We start from the raw sequence: 16,618 nt of genomic DNA, 5'->3' as shown, positions 1-16,618 counted from the left end.
TTCTGAATCTCTGCTTTCCTACTGTCTTCTTCTTCAAACACGCAAGGCTTCTTCCATGGCAAGCTGTATGTAGGGTTTCACTGTTGTCAATGGCTACCTCCCATCTTCTCAGTGAAAATGTTCAACGCACCCTGTCACGGCACGGCTATTCAGCTGTCGGTTCTCGATCATGTCGGAATAGAATCCAGTGATTCTTTTGCGTCTGTCACTAACGCCCCACAATCGTGAGTTTGAAGCTCGTCACAGTCATTCAAACATTGAATCCTACTCAGAATACCACAGACAAGGTTTAGACCTTCCGGATTCTCTTGAATGCCGCCATCAATTCTAGCTTATACCACGAAGATTCTGATTAAGGAATCCAAGAGATATCTACTCAATCTAAAGTAGAACGGAGGTGGTTGTCAGGCGCACGTTCATAGTTGAGAATGATGATGAGTGTCACGGATCATCACATTCATCAGGTTAAGAACAAGTGATATCTTAGAATGGAAGCAAGCATGATTGAATGAAAAACAGTAGTAATTGCATTAATCCATCAAGACACAGCAGAGCTCCTCACCCCCAACCATGGGGTTTAGAGACTCATGCTATAGAAGATACAATGAGAAATGTGTAAAGTGTCATGAGGTGTAGATACAATGTCAAAAGATCCTATTAATAGTGAACTAGTAACCTAGGGTATACAGAAATGAGTAAATGACGTAAAAATCCACTTCTGGGTCCACTTAGTGTGTGCTTGGGCTGAGCATTGAAGCTTTCATGTGTAGAGACTTTTTCTGGAGTTAAACGCCAGCTTTTATGCCAGTTTGGGCGTTTAACTCCAATTTTTATGCCAGTTCCAGCGTTAAACGCTGGGAATTCTGAAGCTGATTTGCAACGCCGGTTTGGGCCATCAAATCTCGGGCAAAGTATGGACTATTATACATTGCTGGAAAGCCCAGGATGTCTACTTTCCAACACTGTTGAGAGCGCGCCAATTGGGCTTTTGTAGCTCCAGAAAATCCACTTCGAGTGCAGGGAGATCAGAATCTAACAGCATCTGCAGTCCTTTTCAGCCTCTGAATCAGATTTTTGCTCAGGACCCTCAATTTTAGCCAGAAAATACCTGAAATCACAAAAAAACACACAAACTCATAGTAAAGTCCAGAAAAGTGAATTTTAACTAAAAACTAATAAAAATATAATAAAAACTAATTAAAACATACTAAAAACATACTGAAAACAATGCCACAAAGCGTATAAATTATCCGCTCATCAACGTTTATGATAATGGAGAGGAGGTTGTTGATTTATAGATGTATCTAGCTAGCACTATAGGACATGAACATTGTTACTCTATGTATAGACTAGTTGATTGTTGGACACTTACACCTTTATTTATTGGCAGATAGGAAAATGATAGAAATTTATTATCTGGTATAATTAGCATGTTATTTAATATGGCTTTTTTATTTTTTATTTTTTTGTACCTGGAGGTATGCCTTGATTGATTTTATACTTAGAGCTCTTTGGTTAACACTTTTTGTGTTGGGACTTAGCAGGGAAATTGGAAGAGAATGACCTCTTTCTCTGCGCCAGCAGCTTCTTTTTCATCCACTCGATGCAAGAGGCTTCTCCATTCTCTTCCCTTGATCATGCAACTGCATTCGCTCGAGATTTATGGTTCAACAAGTCGCCTATAAGTTCATGGCTGGATGCATTCTCCGCACATAGGCACATCGGTGAAGCTATTAGTCGAGCGCCTAACGAACTTATTTCGGTACGATTTCACTTTGGCTGACTGTTCAATTTCTATTTTACTTCGTCAACTGGCAACAATAAGACAAAGTCAATTATTGCTATGATTTTTGTGACTCTCAATTTTGTAGGAACCGAATCAATTTGGAGCAAAGTACCGAAAGAAATTTGGCTTTGAATTCCTCACAACTACAAATAGGGGACATTCAAATAAAATACTCGAGGAGGTGAAGGTAAAAACACAGTTTTCTACTTACTTAGCAGCATTGATTTTTGTGTATAAATACTTAATTCGGAATTACCTGAACATGCATTTTATTCAAACCTGCATGGATATCTATACCTCTGCACTGCATAGGCATTTACGATAAATTCATTGCTATTCTATTCTTGAAAAGGTTGTTCTGTGTGAGTAAAGAAAAATACGTATGTGATTTAATAAGGTCAATAGGTGTCTCAATGTGAGTAAATTGTGTGTGATTGTGTATTATTTTCTATATGACTAGGCTTGTATATACTAGTGTTTTGTGCTTGTGAAGACCTTTTTGCGTTAGTCTTTTTCCTTTTGTGGAACTCTACTATTATCGATTGAAAATACGACAAAACAAGTACTGGAATTGATGGTGTGTGCTGTGATGGTATTCTCCCCATGTCCTGTAGTATACTAAGTATTATAACTGAAGCAGAATATATATTCATTGATCAAAGGAATGCAAGAATTTTAATTAAATGGTTTGTAATATAGAAACTGGAAAACTGATAATCCATCATGATAAGTTACTGCTACTTCAACATTATTGTTACCGGGTCCTTGATGAATATGTCTCATCCTCTCGGTGAGAAAGCTTCCTCCAATTCCTTCCTCCAATCCTTTTATTGAACCAATTGCTACACAAAGTTTGGATTCTGCACTACCCTTTTCCATGAAGGTCATCATCTGCTGCTGTTTCTACTCTGTCTTTCGAAGCTTAACTTCCACAGCTTGAATCTGAGAGTTTGTAGTCTGCTGCTATTGTTTGAGCTTCACCAGTACCGCCATTAGTACCTGCCGGTCACGCCGCAACCGGTTGAGTTATGCATCTAATCCACCAAACCATCCAACATCAACACAAGGGTCTAAACCTTGCGGCTGATTATGATGATTTTGTTTTGACGAAACCGTCCAACGTCATGATTTGCTATAGTGAACATTTGAAAACTGACTTAGCCACACCACTTGAAGCAAAAAGTTCTCTATTTTTTTCTACCCATTATGTTACTCCTATCTAAACGGAATTATGAACACATCAAGTTCTAATAATATATATAATGATAATAAAAGGAGCGGGTAAAACATTTGAGTGGAAATTACAAGGCGATATTCCTCAGCATCCCAATTGCATGTCCTGAATTGTTCTTATATGCTTCATGTATACTGTTTTTCTAGCTCTTGGTTTGTCCAACTATTCTGATCCTTATTCTTTTCTGCTTTAGGCCCGATGCGATAATAATCTTATAGTTGAACTCGATATTGCATCCCGGGAGAAATTCATTTTGATAGAAAGAGGACTTACTAAGCTATGGGAACGTAAGTCCAACAAGCACTCTAGATTGTAGAAGCTTGACCATGTACTTTATAAAATGTGTAACAGACTTCATTGTGTTTTGCTATGCCGTACCTTTCAGGATTATCTCGAGAGAAGATTCAAGAGGACACAGATGAGACAGGGGAGGTAGTTCAAGACTCGATGGAAGAAGAAGTCGGGCACAGCAACAGTTCCGATGAGGTTGCATCAACCGGACCCACGGCTGCCATGATAAATTACGACCTCAATAAGACGCCAGAGGAGAATGAGAGCATTGGAGTTCATGTGTAGTCTGATTTATTGAGATAATCTTTAGAGACTAATAGTTTTGGATTAGTGTCAATCTTTTTAATAGAGACTATTTGTTTTATTTATTATTGGACGAAGTGTTGAGTCTTATTGATATATATCAACAAGGCCGACACATTCGATGTTCATGTGAATCACTAACTTAGTATAATTTTTTGATCATACAATTCAAAGCAGGCACCAACAATTAAACCCATATATAATTGGTATTTATACAACAATTTTGTTATATTAATATTGTTTGTCTTAATTAGTTTAGTGATTGATTTTTGTTAACAAATATATAACATAGCCAAATAATTCTTCTTACTCCCTTTGTAAAATATGAAGTCACATATAAAAAATGTTTTCAAACGTACAGTTACGTTGGATGGGATTAACAAACATTTCATTACGTTAAAAATATATACATAAATATATAAATTTTTTGTGTTTATAAGATATTTTTTTTACTATGCATTTAAAATTAACTCTTAAATTAATCTGAATATTATTGTATAATTTTCAAACATTTCTCGCATTTTGCACAGTTTTTATACACACTCAATTTGGTTACTATACATATTAATAAGTTTTTCTGGAATTATTTCTTTTAAAGTAATCAATTAATTGATGAAATAGAACAAAGTAAAAATATAACTGTTAAGGAAAATGTATAATTTTTCTTGTACGTGAAGTTTTCAAATGATCCTTAAAAATAATTAATGTTTTACGTTTTTAATTTAAAATAGGCTAATCCAAGCCACGTTGAACATATTGACGACACAGTGAACTTTATTTTAATTTATTTAATTTATTTTAATCAACACAATTTGAATTATTAGTATTATTTGAAAAAAAACTGAATTATTTGTATTCTTTTAAAAAAGTCATGGCCCACATCTCTAACTAACTAATTAAATATTTATACCTCTTAGTGTTGGTCTTTTCGCACGTATACCCCCACTCTTCCATTCGCGAATCCTTATTTTCGTTGCACATGTCGTCTTGCTGTGGAAAGTCGTCGGCAGTCGAGTTCTCTTCTACACCATCGACATTCAATTTCTCTTCCACACATTCATCGTGCTCGTTTAGGTAACCAGTTTCACCCATCTTCATGTTGCTCCTTGTCTTCCGTCTCTTGATCCACTTTGTTGCATGTTCACTTATTCATTACAAATAAAAAAAAATATATAAAATATGAGCTATGATTTTTTGGATTATTTTCTGATTTCAAGAGGTTCCAATTACATAATTATAATATACGTACATATAATTTTTTTGAAAAAAAGATGAAAAAAGAATTTTAACTGTCATTGATTATGGATCAATTGACAAGAAAGAAACAAATATTTATACACTTATATGTGTTGATAGAAATTTTTTAAAAGATAGAGTACAGAGTACTTGTTCAATTATATTGTGTTTAATATTAATTAAATGTTTTAAATTCATTTGATGGTCCAATTATGTTAATTATAGCGTGTTTAATAAAAATAAAATGTTTCAGATTCTTTTGATGGTTCAATTATTTCTATTGTAAGTAGTATATAACTGCTTTTTTGCATAACTCTTTTTTATGTGATTTCTGAACCTTGAAGAGTAGTTACTAGAGCTTTTTTTACTAGTAGTCTTGATCATGTCATTAAAGTAATTTGTTCAACTCTCAGTTTTATTTAGGAATATGAATTAATGTTTCAGAAAAAAAATAAAATTTATGGAATCTTATTTTCAGCTTAAATATATATTTCTCACCAATGAAATATTTGCCTGTAATTTGGTTAATTTTCAAACTTATATTGTAATATATGTTCAATTATATATGTGTACTCTTTGTGCGTGTATGTTACTTCTATTATCCAATTGCGTTAATTACATCACTTGTTTACATTATAATATAAGTCTATTTGTAATTAATGTTATCCTACATTTGTTTATGCAAGTTTTTTAGGATGCCAAGAAAAGCTAAGTACACGAAAGAGGTAGATTCTTTTGAAGAACACATTGACGGAATGCTTGCTGCTTCTGATGCTGAAAAGCGCAAAGGACGAAAGACTACTGAGTTTTGGAATGTTGAACTCATTGGTAACAAGTGTTGAACCATACTACTTTTTAATTGATTAGCTAATGATATTGTTATGTTTCTCACATGTTGTGCACATTGTAGACATGAATTTGATTTTTTTCCCATTTATAGATTCTAATGGAATAGTCAAGCAAGCTAAAATGAGTGTGAAGGAGGCTATGGAGCGGTCTCTCAATGGAAGCAAGGTCATACTGAGGTTCAACGACGAGTTGCAAGCAGTTGGTGATGGAGCTGGGATGTTGAGTGGCATTTTAGGAGCGCTGGGTTCTGATTACAGTAAGTTTCCTATCTGTGAGAAGAGTTGGGCAAAGGTGCAGGGCAAAGACACCGTTTATAATGATTGCATAAAAGGTAAAATAGACGTTCGGCATTGTTGAATCATATCAAACTTTTAACTTACAATTACTTACAGTTGGACATTATTCATCGCAGGAGATGTTCTACTTTCAGGAAGATAGCGGTGGTATAATCAAGAAAACATTTTTGCAACAAATTGGGAGGTCCTGGAAGGATACAAGGGGGAGGCTGTATGATAAGCATTACAAAACAACTATGACACTTGAGTAGAATCTTGACAACCGCCCGGCGGGAATTCCTAGAGAGCATTGGAAGTGGTTCATTGATTATCGTAATGATCCTGCAACAAAGGTACTCCATTTATTTATTTATTGTTTTTAAATTATTTAATTTTTATCTTATTTATATTTCTTAATTATTGTTAAAAAATTTAATAAATATTACAATAATAAACATGTAATTAAATATATTATATGTATAAAGTTATAAAGATTACTTTATTGATTTCAAGCTTACTGTTGATTTTTAATAGGCGAAGTGCAAGCAAAACGCGCTGAATCGAAAGAAGCAACTTTACACACACACTGGTGGTTCTAAAAGCCTGGCTAGAACAAGGGAAGAGGAGGTAATATAGATTTGAAATCATGCATATTTGGCATTTAGTTTTGATTTATCTATAGAGTAAAACAACAAAGACTTATTGAAATTATTTAAAGAAGTGGAATTCATGGTATAAATTGTAATGTCACAGTCACAAAAACAAGGGAGGACAGTTGGTAGGGGAGAAGTATGGATCCTAAAGCACAAACGACCTGATGGCAGCTATTTACACAAAGAAGCTCAGAGGATTGGTGTAAGTACACTTAATCATTTATGTTGTAACATGTTGGGTTTAGTTATTAAAATGTCTAGAGTATGCTATATTGCTTGTGTGACTGTGTAATTTTATTTATGCCTGCAGGAAAAAATAATAGAGATTGAGCAGCTGGATGAATCTATAAGAATATTGTCAGAAAATGATTCCCTTGCTCAAGCTCTCGGTAAGGAGCACCCGGGTAGAGTGCGTGGCATAGGACACGGGCCGACACTAAGTCAACTCTTCCGTCCGAGTTCGCAGCCGTCGGTGGATAGAGCTCAAGTAGAAGAGGCCCAAAGGATGCTGTGTGAACTACAGACAAAGGTGACGACTGAAAAATTAAAAAGGAAAGCAATGGAGGATGAATTGGCAGCAGAGAAAACAAAGAGGCAAGCAATGGAGGATGGATTGGCAGCAGAGAAAACGAAGAGGCAGGCAATCGAAAGTGTGCTGAGTTATCTGGTCCAACAGCAAGGTGGGGAGCTGCCACCAGACATCCCTGCACGGATGAATTCTCTGGATGAACATGGCGGGAATTAGAAATTAGGATATATGTGATATTTTGTTTTTCAGTATATATTTTTTTTAATAACTATGCATTTTAAATTATTAACTAAGTACTTTACCTTTTTGGGTGAATATTGAATTAATTTATTTATATTAAAATAAACACGTTGGTTTATTTCGTAGTTTAATATTCATGCATTTTTAAGAATAGCGTAGAATTTTAATATAAAAAAATATAAGACGCTTTAAATTAAAAATAAAAGATAAAAAAATTATGATGTAATAAGAAAAATTAATAAAATTAAATAAGGATAATATTCTTTGAATTAAAAAAAAAACTCCATAAAAAAACGTATGTGAAGATTGCGGCGGTTCAGGTTTGCCGCAAAAGTATGCCTGAAATCACTCTAGACAACATCGCGGCGGTTTTAAATCGCTGCAAAACGGAACGACGCAAATACCTGATTTGTGGCGGTTTTGCCAGCGGTTACTGGAAACCGCCGCAAAATGTGATGCCCGCGCCTTTATGCGCTGCGGATGACATGTCGCTGGCAACCTGTTTAGCGGCGGTCTAAAACCGCCGCAAATCGGCAATTAAACCGCCACTATTCACCGCAAGTGCCGTAGTGGAGATTCTCCAGTTGTCGATTGAGTTGGAACAACAACCTTACCAAGAATTATCATCTTAAACGTGGCCTGTCATTGAGGCTTGGGAAATTACCAATGAAAATAGAGGCAAGAAGCTATAACACAAATGAACAAAAAGGTTATTATTGCTATGGTACTTATCCATGGCCATGGCCTATATATCCATAGCACAAGTTCTTATTGCTATGGTACATATAGGTAGCAAAATTATTATTTGCATGTCAAAATTAGCTACTAAAATTTTCTATTATATATTTATGTATAAATATATAAAATTTAATTTATTTTTAATATATATTTTATTTTAATAGCTAATTTTAATATATATTTAACTATTTTAAAGGATACGTACTTTGTGGGGAGAGCGAGGCGACGGTGGTGAGTGAGGAGCGAGTCTTAAAGGACGTAGGTGTAACCATGTCTCCAATGATGTCCTTGAATTGCACCAAGATGGTCCAAAGAAGAACCAAATACGCAATTCTAAGCACCCAAACCTTCCATGAAGATTTCTTTATTTTAGTGTTGACTCAAATGTAAGATAACAGAAATTAATTTATTAATGGATAAAAAAATAATAATATATGTTAGTGTTGCAAGTGTGAGGAGTGTTGAAGTTAGTCTTACATCAAAAAAAGGAAGGAAGAGTGAGGAGTTTATAAGATGAGAGATCCATTAACTTGACACCTTAAGGTTTTGAGTTGGATGTGGTGTCTTCTCAATTTATGTTCTCTCACCTGATTCCTCTCCGAAGTCTCCCCGGTTGTTGAGAGCTCTCTATGGTCGGTCCAACAAGTGGTATCAGAGCCGATGGTTAATCGGTCTGGTAGTTTTAAGGGGTATTCAAGGTGAAGCATCGAAAGTCTTCCCGGCAAAGGTGGTACGGGCGACGTGTCCCGCGGTGTTTTGCGGCAGTGTGATGGACGAATACTCATATGTGGTTGAAGAGCTAAAGGGGAGTTAGTGCTTGATGTGGAGGCTCATACTTGAAGGGGAGATTGTTAGTGTTACAAGTGTGAGGAGTGTTGAAGTTAGTCCCACATCAAAGAAAGCAAGGAAGAGTGAGGAGTTTATAAGATGATTAACTTGATACCTTAAGGATTTGAGTTGGATGTGGTGTCTTCTCATCTTATGTTCTCTCACTTGATACCAGCAAAACGTAAGTAACGTTTTGAGTAAAATGAAAAATCTGCGTGCATAGCAAAACGCAAGCTGCATTTGACAGGGAGGGATAACTACGTCTCAAAACGTGTCCATTATCTCTGCATGTAGACATGACCAGCATGTTGACTCCTTTGCTGCATGGATGACATGTGTGCCTGAAGAGTATTGAAGCAGGTCTATATAAATAAAATGCAGGCTAGAAGTGAAGCAAGATTTTCACTTAGTTGAGGGTGTGTTGAAATGAATATTTGTAGTAGGGTTCGTGAGGGAGGAAGAAGAAAAATAGAAGAAGGGGTAGGCTTTTAGTGAGGGAGGAAGAAAAATGGTTTGTAATTTTATTTTATCCGAAGAATACATTATTAAATATCTGGATCATTCTCAATAGGTAAGTGTTTTTTTTATGATGAATAAATTAATTTTTTATTTTATTTATTTGTATTTTAACTGATAATTTTATTGTTAATTTCATTATTATTATTATTNGTATTAAACAAATAAATAATCAAGACGCTAGTTAGCGCAACATACAAGAACGTGGCGATATGGGAGTCGCTCGACTTGAAAATGGCCACAATCGCAATGTCGTTGCGCTAGGTTAACAGTGTAAATGGAGTCATCTTGCATTTCGCGAAACTCAAATATTTCATTACGCCTGTCGAACTGATTGACGACAATGTTTCCTGTACGTCGAAAACTTTCAACTCTTTTGGTTCCAAATTCTGAATACGTGAATCCATTGCGGACACGCTCATGAGCCTCGACGCTCTTCCAAGTAAACAATTCATTCAGCCGATAGAAAGTAGACCTAACAATGGCAGTCACAGGAAGGTTGCGTGCACCCTTCAGGACAGAATTTATGCAGAATCTATGCACTCTACCAAGTTTGTCATCATATCCCCAATAATGATCCCCGTCAAATGCCAACACCCACCTCTCGTCGCACCATTGAGTATATGTCTGACCCCACTCTTTAAGCCTTTGGTAATTATTGTTGTACTCATGTTCCATCCTAGAATAGCCTGTAGAACAAACCATGTAATTATAAGAAGATGCCACAAAATTACTATGAATAGGACCATAACAGGGAATTCAAATACCTTTGTTAACAATGAGTTTATGCAAATATGGAGTCTTGAACCTCCTTAAGAAGTTAGCCCGATGTGCCTGATGCAAAACATGTGTCACGCTCTTGGTGGTAACCATGCACCGTTACTGCGAGCTATTGCTACATCGATGGAGTTATGGCGGTCAGAAATAATGTCATGCTATCAATGGTTACAACATATCTCCGCAAATTGGTTAGAAAAAACTTTCATGCGTCTGTCGTCTTACCCTCGATTATCGCAAATACAATAGGCACAATGTTTTGGTTCCCATCTTTTGCAACCACAACTAAAAGTGTACCTTTATATTTTCCGTACAGGTGTGTGTCATCAACTTGCACCAATGGCTTGCAGTGTCTAAATACTACAATACACAGATAGAAGCTCCAAAAAACGCGATGGAGAACTCTTACACCTTGAATCTTCTCACTCTCACGGTAAATGGGAAGCATTTTTATTTGAACACGAGACCTTGGCATCTTCACAATCATTGCTTTTATCCATACGGCAGAGTTTGATAAGAAACGTTCCAATCACCAAAAATTTTTACGACAGATTTTGGCTTTGCCAACCAAGCCTTGCGATAACTTATAGTGTAGTTGAACCTATATTGAACTTCTGCAATAATAGACTTCACCTTTATCGATGGGTCTGCTTCAACCAATAACCTAATAGCATCTACAATTGTGTTTGAGTCTAACTTGGCATGATCTTGTGAAATTGCCACCATGGTGCACATGTGTTTGCCATTGTATCTCCTGATCTCCCAACAACCTTTCTTTCGAATCAAACTAATTCGGATAAGCCAATCACACCCTACACCATAACCTTGAATTTTGCATAGAATGTCTGCGGGTCAGACTCATACACAGTGTAACCAACTTCTCTAGAGATAGTGTAGCTTTTGATTGCAGATATCACTGACTCTCTATAACCAAATTTCATTCTAACACTAAACTTATCATCTTCCGCCGCAACATTGCCTTCACCTACGACATGTGAACCACCGTTAGTCGAACAAGGCAAATAAAATAAATTGTAGTGTTAACTTTAATTAATAACCATAACATAACATACCCATATTCGCATACTCAAAAAATTCTGGGACATGCATGGTTTTGAGATTCAGAGTCCGCATAAAAGACGGAACACCAAAAGGATGCTAACTTACAATCGCATGTGCTTCATTTTGTACCGCCAGATATTCTACCAGGTCTTCGTCATTGCTTTTGTCATCGACTTCATAGTTGGCTTCAAACTCCTCTTCACTGTCGTTGTTATCTTCTTCCCAATCTATATCCCCAAGCTCATCAACATTGACCTCCTCGCTAACTGTATCCATCCATGTATGCTGTTCAAACTCAACGTACAACTCTATCATGGACACATGAAATTAGATTTGTTGATAAATATAGAACATCTTCTGCATAGATGCGTCGTCAGTGATGGAAATTAATTGAAACTGTATCAGCCCATAATATACTTGTACAAGATTTCTGTACAAAATATTCCTCACCCTTTTTAAAATGTGACTTTGTATGTTCTCACAAAACCCATTTGCAACTCTACAAAACTCATGGTCCATGGAATAGCAAATAAAAACGAACATTCAAAAACAAAAGTCACTCCTTCGTGTGTATTTGGTATAATCTCACCGTTATAATATACTCGCAAATTTGCAATACCTTCCATAATCTCAACTTCACCTAACCCGACTTTTTTTGACACAACAAATTGCCAAAAAAAACTCACAAGTATGAAATATATGAAAGAAAGAAAAATGGGAGCACAAGTGAGGGAGTAGACGTGAGGTACAAATTGAAATGAGTTGCGTTTCGTATTTATAGGCAAAGCTCTCCATCAAAATATTTTTTCCATACAAAACGCAAGCTTCATTTTACAGCTTTCTAAAAAGTTCTCTGACCCATCAAAATGCAACTTGTGTTTTATGGTTTCAAAAAAAATTCAAAATTGCCATCTCATAAACGCAACCTGCGTTTTGGACTCATGTAAAAATAAAAAGATTTTCAAAGAGTTGTATGTCATAAAATGCAACTTGCGTTTGGCATAAATAGAAAAAAATAAAAAAATGTGAACAAAGCAAAACGTAAGTTGCATTTTGACTGTCACCCATAGCAATGCAAATACTTGATACATGTTCATTTCAATGCATTACACTATAATCATGGTGAATGCTACCATACACTCTCTAAAATAAAGGGTAAATTATCCCATGTGATATATATAGTGCTTATATTATAATTAAGTTGAATGTTAACCATAATAATTAGGTATATGTTTTCTACTTTTCTTTCTCTCTTTTCTGATTATTTAAATTTAGTTTAGTACTGTCAGTCTATGGTGGTGGTGGTGGTTGTCACCGCCGAAGAAATCTCTTTGCGATGAACTCACAAACCCATCAACAAGGTGCAAGTACGTATTCAGCTCGTTACACGTGGCAACATTTGTGCTACCGAGATACGGAGAATTTCTGCTACATAGGCGCCGCTCCTTCCCAACCTCAACATACACCCACTGTGCCTCCTCCACCTTCTTTTGTATGGTGATAACATCCTCGGAGTTTACTATCCGCAAAACTTTTGTCCCATGAAAGTGATTAAATTATTGTGCATAATTGTCACCTCATCTTGCAATTTCTATTGTCTGCAATTGAATTCGACTTGATCTCCACCTCATCGACAACAATGTCTTTAATATCATGAGGATCCGAATCTACCATCCGTTGAAACTTGTATTTGACATCATCAACAATAATGCCTTTAATTGTGTTTATGACTTGAGAATTTGAAGAATCTTTTTAAATGTCTTTATGACTTCTATTATCACGGACCATAAACTCTCCTCTACCTTTAAGTACATCAATTGCATTTGTAAAGATATCTTCCACTTTATAAAACTCATCTGGTGAATCACATTCAATATATATATCACAAGGGGTAATTTACCCTTTATTTTAGAAAGGGTATGATAGAATTCACCTATAATTATTTTCATATAGAAAAAAATCAACCGCAAAATAAATATTAAAAAGTATATTTTCTACTATCAATATCTCCAAGAATATTTTATATTGAAATCTAACACAAAGTTTAAAACATATGTCTTATTTTAACTTTTTTTAAAATAAATCTCACTTTTGATAAAGACTTTTGATAGAATATAGAACTTACAAAAAAATATAAACAAATATAAAGAGAGAATAACGAAATTATACATAAATAACTAAAATATTCACGAGGCAAAGGAAACAAAGATAAAAATACCGTACAAACAGAATAACAAAATTGAAATAACAAAAAATGGTACAAACTTATAGGAATCGAAAGAAGAAAATACAGAAAATAAAAATATTATTCTCATAATAAAAAAGAAGAAGACAGTAATAGAAAATCAAAGAACTTCGAAAGTAAGAGAAAAGGATTTCACTTTATATTTTCATGTAACATTTTTCTTCCTAAAATCAAAATTCACTAACACCTTAGTGTTTCTTGAATATTACTTCATGAGCGTTAATTTTACATTTTGGTGATGAAAAACTTAACGAACCCGTGCATTTTCGTGTAATAGTTATCTTCGTCCCAATCTTTAAAATACTACTCTCATTTAATTATAGACAAATGTAATAATAATCCATGCCATATACATTATAAAATTAAAATTATAATTTTAAATTATTTTGTTAAAATTAATTTAAATTATAATAATTTGATTAATAAAAAATAATATATCATACGTTATTCGTTTTTTTAATTTCGTGTTAAGTGTATAAACTTTAACGTAGTTATTAATTGTTTTTATTAATTTACTCTACTAATGGCGAACATGTGACGGCGCGACGGGTGGATGGCGACAGCGAACACGTGACAGCGCGATGGATTTGTTCTTTATGTCGTTGAGTGGCCGCTAGATTTGTTTACGTATGTGAGTTTAGTTGTAACAAATAGTAGTTAGATCCCAATTATGATGAATTTCATGATCTTGGTCAGGAGAATAGGGGAATTGTTAGGTAGATTTATGAAAGTAATTGAGGTAGTTAAATGAATGGGTTAGGAAGTTTTTTGTTGTAATTGTGTTTAGAACTGAATTAAATAGGTTGTGCTTGTGTTTATGTTTGTAATATCTATTTAGTTTAATGTTTATTTTTATTATATATTATAGTTAATTTTAAAATATTTATTTAATACACCATGTATTAATACTAAAAGTATTTTTTAAAAAGATATATACGTAACAATAGATATAATATGATTATAGATATAACATAAACAAATATATTGAATAAAAAGTTAAACCAATATGCTTACCAATGCATTTGTTAAGTTTTGCAAATTGGAGAATAAGTATGTATTCGATTGCTTGGTGATCACGTAGATAATTGAGTAATTGAGTTGTAAATTGATCCCACAATGTACACCTTATTTTTTTCTCGTTTCTAAATAAAAGCGGAAATTAAGAAAAATAAATAGTAATATATCATGAAAAACATAAAAGATTTTACATATGAATAGATAATTGCTACAAAACAAAATCTCGTTGTGAAATATTAAAATTTTACATACTGTAAATCATGAAGATCAACCACAATGTAATGATCACTTCTTCCTCTTTTTTACCATGATATAAGCTCTCTTTTTTCAGTCAAGAGTCTAATAACATCTAATTAAAAAAACTGAATTAAAAGTATCAAATTTAAAACAAATAAATGAATAATATAATAAATTACTTATAACTTAAAGAGATTTTATCAAGTAACATATTAATAAAAGGATATACTTTTAAAAAAAAGTCAAATACAATTTCAAACATCTGCATAGATTAAATGTTAAAATTTATGTTATCGATAAAATAATGCTATTATATAATTTCTTGACAAAAATTAAAATAAAAAAATAATTTTGTGTAGGTTAATATAAATTAGCTACGTACCAAATAAGTTAGATTGTTCATTTATTTGTTTCAATATATCAGCATGAGCAGGAAAATTGAAATGATTGTAAAAAATTTTACGATTATCGACCGTATTTACTATACGTGACTCCTTCTTAAAAGTTATTCTATACACGTGTGCAATTGGAAGATAAATTCCGCTTGATTTTCCAATCACAAAATTTTAGAAGACATAGACCCTCCCCTTGATCAGTTCATTCTCAAACATCGTTGTCGAATAACTTTTGATTGAACAATGAATTGTATCACATTGTAAAATAAATTAAATATAAAAGCTATTAGCACTTATAAAGCTATTAAAAATATTTATAAATCAGACCTAACATCATTTGAAAGAATCATGAAAAAGAATGACCACCTCTCTCTATTTTTGACCATGATATAAGCTTTCCTTTTCTGATCACGAGTCCAATAATATCGAATTGAAAAAAAAAATTGAATTAAAAGTATCAAATCAAGGACAAATAAATGAATAATATGATAAATTACTTATAAATTAAAGAAATTTTAACAATTTATTTTATACTAAACGATAAAACTAATAATATAATAATAAAATTTTATACCTTTAAATAAAGTCACAACACAATTTTAAAATTTGCATAAATTAAATGTTAAAATTTATGTTATCGATAAAATGATGCTATTAAATAATTTTTTGGCAAAAATTAAAATAAAAAATAATTTTGTATAAGTTAATACAAATTAACTACGTACCAAATAAGGTAGACTGTTCATTTGTTTGTTTCAATATATCAGCATGAGCAAAAAAATTAAAATAATTGTAAAAAAATTTACGATCATCAACCGTATTTACTATATATACATGACTCCTTCTTAAAAGTTATTCTACACACGTGTACAATTGGAAGATAAATTTCGCTTAATTCCTCAATCACAAAATTTAAGAAGACATAAACCCTCTCCTCGATCAGTTTATTCTCAAACATATTTGCCAAATAACTCTTGATTGAACAATGAATTTTATCACATTGTAAAACAAATTAAATATAAAAGCTATTAGCACTTATAAAGTTATTAAAAATATTTATAAACTCAACTTAGCATCACTTGAAAGAATCATGAAAAATAATTAACAAACCTTGTCATCCTTTAGAACCATTTCTGTGTAAACCGTCTTACTTTTGTCAAATTTGGATGAGATTTTCTATAACCTTATAATTCTTGCCTTTATTTTTAAAACTTTTTTATCACATAATCTACCATAGGTAATACTATTGATAGAATCGTAGTCAGTAGCCATTAGATATGAAATATAAAAAATAGAAAAGGAACTATGTCTGAATTGTGAATCCTCTAAATAATAAATAATTGTAAAATATCTCTATTACTCAATATATATATATATATATATAGAGAGAGAGAGAGAGAGACATTA

At 33.4% G+C, this 16,618-nt stretch overlaps 1 protein-coding gene and 1 long non-coding RNA gene across 4 annotated transcripts in view; both read left to right on the top strand.

Moving 5' to 3' along the window:
- The window catches only part of LOC127739780 (uncharacterized), a 16,618-nt gene extending 14,861 nt beyond the window's left edge, over window positions 1-1,757 (top strand). Inside the window, exon 4 of the long non-coding RNA XR_008000518.1 lies at window positions 1,545-1,757. This is a non-coding gene — a long non-coding RNA (uncharacterized LOC127739780). The remainder of the gene's footprint in view (window positions 1-1,544) is intronic.
- Window positions 1,758-4,559: 2,802 nt separating this feature from the next.
- Window positions 4,560-7,462, top strand: LOC127739783 (uncharacterized). 3 transcript variants are annotated; one of them, XR_008000523.1, is made up of 7 exons: window positions 4,560-4,688; window positions 5,537-5,678; window positions 5,791-6,030; window positions 6,112-6,327; window positions 6,509-6,601; window positions 6,728-6,829; window positions 6,938-7,462. XR_008000523.1 is itself a non-coding variant. In XM_052251390.1 (7 exons), exons 1-4 carry the CDS (start codon window positions 4,594-4,596, stop codon window positions 6,135-6,137), a joined length of 495 nt encoding a protein of 164 aa, XP_052107350.1. In that variant the 5' UTR covers window positions 4,576-4,593; the 3' UTR covers window positions 6,138-6,327; window positions 6,509-6,601; window positions 6,728-6,829; window positions 6,938-7,462. The 3 variants fall into 3 exon arrangements, 2 of the variants coding, with proteins under 2 accessions (XP_052107350.1, XP_052107349.1); XM_052251390.1 differs by having other exon boundaries at window positions 4,576-4,688; window positions 5,545-5,678; XM_052251389.1 differs by lacking the exons at window positions 4,560-4,688; window positions 5,537-5,678; window positions 5,791-6,030; window positions 6,112-6,327; window positions 6,509-6,601 and having other exon boundaries at window positions 6,612-6,829.
- The last annotated feature ends 9,156 nt before the right edge of the window (window positions 7,463-16,618 follow it).

This window comes from Arachis duranensis, chromosome 6 (genome assembly GCF_000817695.3).
Source record: "Arachis duranensis cultivar V14167 chromosome 6, aradu.V14167.gnm2.J7QH, whole genome shotgun sequence".
Classification (NCBI taxonomy): domain Eukaryota; kingdom Viridiplantae; phylum Streptophyta; class Magnoliopsida; order Fabales; family Fabaceae; genus Arachis; species Arachis duranensis.
This window is presented reverse-complemented; position numbering and strand designations above follow the sequence as displayed.

Excerpts from the sequence above, each read along its gene's own strand:
- LOC127739783 (XM_052251389.1), top strand. The coding sequence starts at position 6,719 with ATGTCACAGTCACAAAAACAAGGGAGGACAGTTGGTAGGGGAGAAGTA. Across the intron at positions 6,830-6,937 it reads AAGAAGCTCAGAGGATTGGT|GAAAAAATAATAGAGATTGA; the intron begins GTAAGTACACTT and ends TTATGCCTGCAG.